At 41.9% G+C, this 11,023-nt stretch overlaps 1 protein-coding gene across 1 annotated transcript in view; it reads right to left on the reverse strand.

Moving 5' to 3' along the window:
• Nucleotides 1-11,023, reverse strand: part of SLC27A2 (solute carrier family 27 member 2) — a gene marked incomplete at its 5' end in the record, with an annotated part of 25,447 nt that extends 14,424 nt beyond the window's left edge. Inside the window, 4 exons of the mRNA XM_019533166.1 lie at nt 3,121-3,245; nt 3,830-3,988; nt 6,617-6,826; nt 10,738-11,023. Of these exons, the coding sequence (XP_019388711.1) occupies nt 3,121-3,245; nt 3,830-3,988; nt 6,617-6,826; nt 10,738-11,023 (780 nt within the window). The remainder of the gene's footprint in view (nt 1-3,120; nt 3,246-3,829; nt 3,989-6,616; nt 6,827-10,737) is intronic.

Here is an 11,023-nt window from a genome sequence, read left to right on the forward strand (position 1 = left end):
CCCCCTCACCAGGTCATCTTCTGTGGCCAGCACCAGGTCCAGCAAGGCGTCTTCCCTGGTGGGGCTGTGCACCTCCTGGGTTAGGTGGAGGTCCTGCATTACAGCAGTAAAATTATGGCTAATACTAACCTTCTATTCCATGCATGTATAAAAGAAATAAATGATAAGTCTGCAGAAAGGCTGCTGGTGTAATAAGGAAAGCAGTGAAGAGGAGGGCTCATTAAGGTTAACTTGCCTAGACTCATAAGCTCTTCAAGGCAGAAATGGCCTCTCTGTTATGCCCCTACAAAGCCTAGTGCAGTGACCCTGGAGCCCTCTCACTGCCATTTTACTACAAATAATAATTTCCACAAGGTCTTATACACAATAAGCTGTTAACTGCAGCTTTCTGGAGACATGTCCATTCAAACCAATGCATGTAGGGACCCCGGCATTAAACACTAAGCCTGTAGACTTTGCTTGTATTCAAGTGCTTTCTCTAAAGATGCTGAATCCCATATTTTGATGTAAACAACCACTCCTGTATTCAGCAGTGAAAAGTAACTTGTGTAGATCTGAGATGAAATCTGATCTTTTATAGATAAGCTGCCACCAGTAATGAATAATACCTGTGAGAAAGCCAGCTTTCCTTGCCCAGTGCCACTCAATTACACTACCCCATCATTTCAGTTCTTTCATTTGGTTTCAACTTTAACCTTGCAATTTTCTCATCTATGTAACTAATTTAATGAGCAGGTCACCTTTAGTGATTAAGCTGTTTTACCTGAATTTCTAGCCTTGCTAAGCCCACTCACCTTGAGTGTCTGAACTGCCCTCTTACTGGGTGGCAAAGCTGCCAACAGCTGTTCAAGCCTGGTCCTGGTTAAATGCAGCGAAGTCCAGTACTACTTGTGCTTCCAGTACATTGCACAACTGAAAGTGGCCCAATTGTCAAAGGACAAAATTCAGTAAAATATGAGTACATGGTATCATTCACTTGCCTCTATCTTCAAAACAATCCCCATTTCACAATTACAGGCAGTAACCAATATTGAATATATTAGCACACAGAGTAAGGCACGTTTACCTAGCATGGGTCCTTATCAGTGCTAGAAGGATCAGGATGTCTTGTGGGAGGACAATTATCTTTAATATTACACAGTCCTGGCAGTATTGCTGCAACTCTGGATGAACAGTTGCTGTCTTCAGTTTTTAGACCTTAGTATTCACTGCACTACTGGTGTATTAACTGCCCAGCAGAAAAGTCCAGTTTCTCTAGGTCAACTCATATCTCCACTAGGCCTCGCTACCACACCTTTCTCTGATAATCCTGTGTGGGACTTTGGATGATGCTCTTCACTGGTGGTCTGATTCAAAGCCTCATTTTCACCCACTTACACGGTCACTTTAATTCGTTGCTCATCTTGATCCAACTGTCATACAGAAACACTGTACAAAAGTAGGGGCCTGATTTTGATCTGGCTTGCACCCCTAAGCCCAATTTAGAATAACCCTGCTGAAACCCATGACTGAAATCAGAGGCCAGCCCTCATATTTGATATTGTATGTCAAGAAAATAAAATTGGCAAGAAAGTTTGGGTCGATTATTTATCCTGGCCACATTCCACACAGGCATAGAATGGAGGTAGGAGAGGGCAGGGGAAAGAAATGGATATGTTTTACATCATATTTGCACTGTCTAACACTGCTCTAATTGCTAGTCAGCTGTGTATGCTCTAAAAAAACACTACATAAAATGTTATTGGGCTTGGTTAGTTAACGTATTTATCAAATTGATCAATTAAGTTGGATTATGAGGATCTCAAAGTATCAGTAAACTAAGATGATGCTATCAGTCAGCCACATTCCTTTAGTCTGCTCATTTGGATAGTTTTTCTAACACTTCCACCTGTAAAGTTCATGTGACCAGCTATCCTGGGTTTAGAGTTTCTTGCCTACTGAAAACCAGTTCTAGTTGTATAGATGTAAAACGACACGGTGCTTGATTTCCCAGTTGGACCTTTTGTTCACGTTTGGTTTTCGGCCAGATAGATCATAGTAGGTGCAAGCTTCCCCTATTCATTTTAATTGCATGTTCATTTGAAAGAAGAATCCTGACTGCTCATAGAATAGTATCCTCCACCAAGACTTGGTATGGACTGTGGGGGCTTTCTCTTCCTCTGTAGCAGGGGGCATGGCCCTCTGCCTGGGATCTCTTGAGCATATATTGACAACCTTTTACACAAGTAGCACATTGGCTGCCATGGTTCCCCTGCTTTACCTGTGGCAGATTAGGATGTTATGTTTTGTGTTGTGTCAGAGTTAACGGTGGTTTTACTACGAGGTTAGATTATGGATTTGTATAGGATGGACGGATAAGGATGACCCTGCCTCAGGCACGGGGTTAGACTAGATGACCTATGGAGGTCCCTTCTACCCCTATTCTCTATGATTATATGATTCTAAGACCACTGAGAAAAATGCTGAGTTCAAGACTTTGATACTTTTTTTTTTTGAAAAAATATTACATGAGCATACTGTGTACTATTTAGAACAAGGGTCTGGGCCTGACTGTAATTTTAAAGTTCCATTGAAATTGCATTGTTCTTCAGGTAGAAAAAGCTATATATGTAGTTTCTGATTTAAAAAAATAAAACACCAATATTATATAAAATGTGCTACTCAAAATAGTCATTGGGGTAATTATTTTTTAAATCAGAAACTTTTAGAAAAGTAGTGACAATGTTATTTGGAAAACAGTTGAACAAAGATCTAGTTGCTATTAATAGTAATACTTTTTGACTTGGTGCCAAAAAATTGTCCAATCTCTCTCCACACAATATAGTCATTCCACTAAAATATATTACCAAGAAAAAACCTTTTCTTCTCACATATTCCTTGGACCATCATGACTGCAATGTCACTCCAAACCCATTGACTTTATAAAGCTAGTCAGCAATATACAAAGAGAAATTAAAAACAAAGTCAAGCAATATGCACCATAGAATACATTCTCTATAGACCACAGATCATACACTAAAATCTAGCTTTAGTAGTATTACACAGGTAATCCAGGTCACATATGTAATTATCAGATTTGCAAAGAGGCAAAAAAAAAATCACTCTCCTACAGAAAGTTACCTTTGGCATATTGCACAAATACCGAAGCACTTCTCCAATGTACTGTATAACCGTTACTTTGTATTTCCTGCAGTCATCCCAGAAGTGAGTTGCTGAAAATTTGGAGCGCAAAACTAAGGTTGCACCTACACAAAAAGAAGAAAAAGTAAAAGACTTGAGGCACCATAACTCTACTGTGAAGAAAATGTGTACCATTTCCTCAGTAGCAGGAGAGTAGGAACCTTGCAGGATGACACACCATACAGCTTCATCTTTAAAAAAAAAAAGTGATAGTTCTCATAAGTATGTTCATATACAATCCATGTCAAGCAATTAGCTTTGTAGTCTAATACTGTCTAACAAAAAGCCAGGGGTTATTCAGACTATATTAAATTTGTGGCACTGCATCTCTTTAGCCCTGTGGTTGTGCTGCACAAGGGAAGCAGATATATGCCACTTGGTTCTGAGAATGGAGTAGCAGTGCCACTGGCACCATGAAAGCCAAAGAGTAGCAGTCAGCAGTAGGTCCATGGCTTTCATGAATATGGCCATCCAGTGCCCCAAGTTTCCATGCAAATGGTACTCAGGGACTGCAACCACCATTATAGCTCACCAGCGGGTGCATCAGCTAAGAGGCTGAACTGGAGCCCCAGTACCAGCTCTGCCTATACTTTTTGCTCTCCCATCCTAGGTGCGCAGTAACTCATTGAAACTGTCAAGTGCATTCTACCTTGCATGATACATCCATGGAGTCCAAGCAGGAGGGCAGCACTGTGATACAGTGGCAGGGTAGTATATATTATATCTTCAGAAGTAATTTTACTTGCAGTGGCTAAACCACAAGCTATCATTATGCGTTCATGGGTAATCATGGCAGCCTTTGGAAGACCTGTGAAAAGACAAGAGAAAAGATGCACTTTTTCATATGGTTAGTAATTGTAACAAACAAGATTGTGCTCAAGGTGGGGTCAGAAGCAAGGATTTCCTCTCTCTCCAAGTCACCACAGGCTGCATTAGGGTTGGGCACTTTACAACTCTAGCCTGCTGGATGAAGCAGGTATAAAGCTGGGGTGATTTAGCTCACTTGTAGTGCTACAGGCTTGTGCACACCTAACAACTATATGGTCAAGAGTAGCATCTCCCCCTCTAAGCATGTTTTTCCATCACATCAGGGTGCTTTCCATTGAACAGAGCTACCCTCTACCAAACAGTTTGAACACAAACCTTGTGTGATAGATGGGGATGCACAACATTCCTCAGGGACTGGGATTTATCGTAGAATCATAGAAAATGAGGGTTGGAAGGGACCTCAGGAGGTCATCTAGTTCAACCCCTGCTCAAAGCAGGACCAGCCCCAACTAAATTATCCCAGCCAAAGCTTTGTCTAGCTGGGTCTTAAAAACCACCAAAGAAGGGCTTCCACCACCTCTCTGGGTAACCTGTTCCAGTGTTTTACTACCCTCCTAGTGAGCAAATTCTTCCTAATATCTAACCTAAACTTCCCTTGCTGCAACTTGAGACCACTGCTCCTTGTTCTGTCATCTGCCACCACTGTGAAGAGTCCAGCTCCATCCTATTTTGAACCCCCCTTCAGGTAGTTGAACGCTGCTATTAGATCCCCTCTCAGTCTTCTCTTCTCCAGACTAAATAAGCCAAATTCCCTCAGCCTCTCCTCATAAGTCATGTCCTCCAGCCCCCTTACTATGTCTGTTGCCCTCTGCTGGACTCTCTCCAGTTTGTCCATATCCTTTCTGTAGTGGGGGGCCCAAAACTGAACACAATAAACCAGATGTGGCCTGACCAGTGCTGAATAGAGAGGAATAATCACTTCCCTGGACCTACTGGCAACACTCCTACCAATGCAGCCCAGTATGCCGTTAGCCTTTTGGCAACAAGGTCACACTATTGACTCATATTCAGCCCCTCGTCCACTGTAACCCCCATGTCCTTTTCTGCAGAGCTGCTGCCCAGACAGTCAGTCCCCAGCCTGTACTGTTGCATGGGATTATTCTGTCCCAAGTGCAGGACTTTGCACTTGTTCTGGTTGATCCTCATGACATTCCTTTTGGCCCAATCCTCCAATTTGTCTAGGTCACTGTGAATCCTAGCCCTACCCTCCAGAGTATCTACTACTCCCCCCAGCTTGGTGTCATCTGACAATTTGCTGAGGGTGCACTCTATGCCATCTTCCATGTCATTGATGAAGACGTTGAACAAAACCAGGCCCAGGACTGACCCCTGGGGCACTCCACTTGATACTTGCTGCCAACTAGACATCAAACCATTGATTAATGCTCCAGCCAGTTTTCTATCCCCCTTACAGTCCATTCATCCAGCCCATACTTCTTTAGCTTGCCTGTGAAAATGTTGTGGGAGATTTTAGCAAAAACCTTGTTAAAATCAAAGTATACCACATCCTCTGGTCTCCCTGCATCCACAGAGCCAGTCACTTCATCATAGAAGGCAATCAGGTTGGTCAGGCATGACTTGCCCTTGGTGAATCCATGCTGACTGTTTCTAATTACCTTCTTGTCCTCCAAGTGCTTAGAAATGGATTCCTTGAGGATCTGCTCCATGATTTTTCCAGGGACTGATGTGAGGCTGACTGGTCTGTAGTTCCCTGAATCCTCCTTTTTCCCTTTTTAAAATATGGACACTATGTTTGCCCACTACCATTTATGCTCCACTACCATTTTGTCTAGAAATCCTTACTCCCAGGAACATTTCCAATGAGACTACTACCCTGCCTAGTGACTGGTGGGATCTGAGCTCCTAACATATTCAACATTCAGAGCACAACTTGACTTCTTCTTGAAACAAGTGGCAGTTACTGATGCTCTGTACCACTGAGGATCAAATCTTCAATGTTTTTTTAAGGGCCCAAACTTGGTTCCATTTTAATTCAAGCACAAAACTCTATTCAAAAGGCTATAAATGAATGCCACATTAAATAATATAACGGAAGGAATATTTGTCTAACAAGCATGTCTACCAAAAAAAGACAACACAAAACCAAATAGCTCTATACACTGACATACAATTGCAAAATGTTTACTTTCAAATGTGCTCACAATAGTTAACAGGCATCATCACTTTGAAACCTCAGCAATTTTTAGAAGTCCAAATTTACAGTAGTGCCTGGCACTGCATCTGTTTGAATTTCTTGGGCAATCTGGGAGATTTTATAGTCATATTTGCCTGTGCTCCAAAGGGTTCTCTCTCCTCTACTGGTGTGCTAGAATCTTGCCTTAAACAAGGGAGCCTCAACTGTATGTAAAAGTACTTTTAAAAGCACAAAGTTAAAGAAGAAATATTTTATTTTCTTTAATCTCTTTCAGGTACAAAAAACTTAAGTATTGCTTGTAACATTGGTAGGTATTTTCAGACAAAATCAGATTTTTAAAAAAAATTACAATGCTCCTGGTTACAAATTTAAGTTTACAAAGGAAAAATAAACTTCAATTAATATGGCATTTTAATGCATCCATTTCCCTAGTTTTTGTCATATTTACATTACCTGTCGTGCCAGAAGTATAAATATACAGGGCAGCACTTTTAAAAGTGACGTTTGATCTCCATGACTGTGGGGTAGGCTCATCTGAAACACTTTCCATTTTATCGAGAAAGCTGTCAACCCCGTCCGTATCAGATGTCCTGCTTAGGTAGAAGACTCTAACATTTTGTTCCTTCAGACTTGGTAATATTTCTTCAATAGCTGATTTCAGTTCTTAAAGAACAAAAGAATAAATAATTTAGTTCATGTTAATTTCACCAAGGTTTGTCTTGTGCTAGATTCTGTGCTAATGGCACTTACGGTGACCCATACCTGTCAGTTCAGAACATGGTGAAAGGACCGAGGAGAAACAGTTTGTGCCTCAACCTTCACTACTAGTAAGGACAAAGCCGGAATAAGGGAAAAAGAAATGCTCCAGACAAATTTCTTCCTGTTTTTGGGCCTGATCCTTGTGGGGAACACACAGGTGATCTAGCCACCTCTGTGCCTCCTATGTAGGGCTCCTGTGCTGAGGGTTTTAAAGCCTCTTTCCACCCAATGCAAAATTGCCACAAAAAGTACTGAACTGACCTCCTAATACAAAATGAAGAGTGCCTGCCCATGGCTTGATACCATGTAAATCCCCCATGCTCTCTGCCCAGAGAAGAATTCCATTCTTAGCAAGTCTCAATGCAAGGGGGAGAAAAAGTGAACATTACAATAAAAAGGGGGCAAAGCAGAAAATAACTCATGGCTTATTTTGGTGTACAGTATGATGGTTAGTGTCTCTCCTCTGCTGTGTTGGACAAACAGTGTGATCTAGTTTGGATGGGATAGTTACCAGCAAATTGGCTGCTTTCCTAAATAAAACTCAAAGCCATGATTTAAATACCAGACAGCTGTATGAATGGAAACAAAAGGGAGAGTCTACATTTTCATAACATCATGCAAAAATCTTACAGGTATACTCCAAAGCACACAAAAAGCCTTTTAAAACTGGGACATGACAACTGCCCTGTGAACAAACATATTCAAATGTTTGAAGGGACCCTCACCAACATCACTCAAACAACCACTGTTGCAGACCGGCTTGCCTGAATGAAGTGAGCATCCAGAACCAAATACTGCTTGATTTACTCATACAAATGTTCCCAACTCATGTCAGTCAAAGGAAGTTTTGCCTAACAGACAAATCTGACCCCAAGCACATACTATGAAAACTGGTGGCACGTGGAGAAACAGTAGCCAGGTTTTTAGTTGGTGTGAACTGGAACAGCTCCATTGACTTCAATGGATATTTTGAACTCTGCCCTTATCAGTGCTGAAGATGAAGACAGCACCATAATCAGGAAAGTAAAAGCAATGTTGCCTTTTATAGTCACATTAATTAATCCTGCTGAGAATATGCCCCTACCTCTCTACATGTTCAACAGTGAGAAAGATGGTATATATTTTTTTCTTGATACATTTGAAATACATGTTTGAACAAAGTCTTGACAGCCTGACTGGTGTCTAATGGTAAGAACATACTGCTCAGTTCTCTAATGTCCTGGATGCTGCAAATGTTCATGTGCATCTTTGATCTTAGACATGTCTGGAATACCAAAATACATACGCAAGAATTTGCAAGACTGACCCAGAATAAGTTACATGTTCTACATGCAAAAGGGGATGTTTTCTATAATTTTTGACCTGCCCCAGTCAGCCAAAGATATATTTGATAATGAACTGGTGAATCCTCAGGGTGGATTAAAAATAATTAGATTTTTTAAATTTAAATCAGATTTTTAAAAATGTCATCGTATTTTTAAGATTAAAAAGAAAAAAAGATATAAAGATAATTTTAATTTAAGATATGGTAAAACTCAAAGATACCATCATAGAATAGGGATTGTAACTTCTAATTATAGACTATTTGAGACAATATTGCTGGATAAAATGTATAAGAAAGAAACTGAACCGTGCGCAAAAAGCCCAGAGGGGAAAAATTGTTAACCTGAGTCTTGATGGGTGGAGCAAAGGCCACAATGATCCAATAATATGTGCTTGTGTGACAACAGATGGGATTGTCTACCTTACAGAAACAACTGATACATCAAGAAATGATGTAGCAGAATACTTACAAGAAGTAGCAGTAAAAGCTATAACAAACTGTGAAAAAAATCAAGTGTCTAGTATGCAGCTTTGTCACAGACAATGCTGCAAATGTATCAAAGATAAGAAATCTAGAAGAAGGTGAAGCGACCCCCAAGCTATTAACATATGGCTGCAACGCTCATTTGATGCAGCTCTTAGCCAAAGACTTCAGTGCTCCAGATACAAAGACTAATGTCGAAATTGCAAAATACTCCTGTAACAACCACTTTGCAGCAGCTGCTCTGAAGAAAGCAGGAGGAACCAAACTAACTGTCCCACAAGACGTGATGGAGCTCAGCCATGGACTGTTTTGAGCGATATATTGAAAACAAGCCTAATCTGATGACAATTTGTGAACAAAATCATGACAAAATAGATGGAACTGTCATAGCCAAAGTTCTCAACATTAGGTTAAAGAGAATTGTAGACCGTATGCTGACTATCCTGAAGCCTATTTCCGTAGCCTTGAACAAAGTGCAGGGAAATCACTGTTTTATTGCTGATGCTGTTGAAATTTGGAAGGAACTGTGTGAGACCTTTAAAAAAAAACAATACAATGACAGAGTTAAATTACAGGCATTAACAAAATGAATGGATCAAGTACTATTTCCAGCTCATTTTCTTGCCAATATTCTCAATACTTGGTACTAGGGCCAATCCATAACTGCTGAGGAAGAGGAGTTGGCTATGACAAGGGTATCCAGCAATTATCTCTCCATAATACCAACTACAATAAATTTCAGGGCTAAGAAATATGTTTGCTGATGAGGTTTTAAAGAAAGTCACACCAGTGAACTGGTGGAAGTCACTGAAGCACCTGGATCCATCAAAGACTACTGAAGCGATAATCCAGCTTTTAACAGCAGCAGCTTCTTCTGCAAGTGTAGAAATAATATTTTCTTCCTTTGGACTAGCTCATTCTAAATTGAGAAATTGCTTGGGAACTGAAAAAGCAGGAAAGCTTGTCTTTCTTCTCCAGTTTATGAATAAAAAGGAAGAGGATGGTGATGACTGAGTTTGCTGCATAACCCAGTATTTTAAGTTTCTCATGCTAACCTGGCTGACATAATCTATTTAATTTTTGTTAAAAACACATTTCACAAAACTAAAGTAGTTAAAAATTCAAAAATACATGTGCTTATTTTGATATTTAAAAAATAAGCAAAATGAATCATTCCTTTAAAATGTATAGGTTGTATCTACTAAGAATGAAACCTACATCTATCCCTGAGTTGTGAATAATATGTATTAAGGTTATATTAAACAACAAGAATGCACCTTTTGTAGAAGACAATGACCTGTGATTTAAATCATGATTTACAATGATTTGATTGAAATTAAATCCACCCTGGAGGTCGTTTACCCAATTTTTAAAAAGTAAACATAAGATCTACAGGATCAGCAACTTGGAATAAAACTGTCTTAATTTCTCTGACAAGTCGCACCCCACTTGCAACAGTACAGCATTTCCGCATTATCCCATGGCTCTGCGTAGCTTTGACACGGATTGATGCGATTTGAATGCAATTCTCTGAAGGTTACTGTAAATCATTCTTATTTCTTTTTATGACGAAGATGGCTATTTTGTTTCTTGTGTTAGCGAGGCCGGAGGGCTGACTTCTTTGCATCACAGAAAAAGCACCTGTGGCAGCCCCATCAGCTCTTTCTGTTTCTGGCGTTCACCCTTACTACGGTCTTTGAAAGTGCAAATGCTACCCGCAAGTCGAGAAGGCTGCGTGCCACCTGAGTCGGAGCATCCTCGACACATCCCAAGCACCTTGCACGTGCTGCGATGGGAAGGACCTGGGCTCGGCGCTCTGACAAGGCACTGATCCAGCAACCGGCTGCCTCCTTTGCCCGTCCCAAGCCCCGCCGCCTCCAGCGGACTTCGTGCAGGAGGAGCCTCCGCTGCCGACCGGGCACCGGGAGACGCGCGACCCTCTGCCGTGCCCGAGCGGGGCGAGCTGCACCCCGTGCTGGCGCTGGCACAAAGCCACACCCGGGCTCACCTGGGCCGGCCAGCAGCACCTTGGCCCCGCTGCACTGGAAGCAGTGGAGCAAGGACTTGGCGCGGATGTTGCAGTTGAGGCAGGCCATGGCGCAGCCCAGCTTGGCCAGGCCCAGCCAGAGCCACACGTAGGCGGGCTCGTTGCCCAGGACGAGGGCCAGGCAGTCGCCCTGCCGCAGCCCCGCGAACTCGCGCAGCGCCCGCGCCGCCCGGCTGCTGCGCCGCTCCGCCTGCGCGTAGCTCAGCGCCTGCTCCCCGCACCGCAGCAGCGGCTTCCGCGCCAGCGC

Source organism: Crocodylus porosus, unplaced genomic scaffold (assembly GCF_001723895.1).
Source record: "Crocodylus porosus isolate Cpor-Errol unplaced genomic scaffold, CroPor_comp1, whole genome shotgun sequence".
NCBI classification, from domain to species: domain Eukaryota; kingdom Metazoa; phylum Chordata; order Crocodylia; family Crocodylidae; genus Crocodylus; species Crocodylus porosus.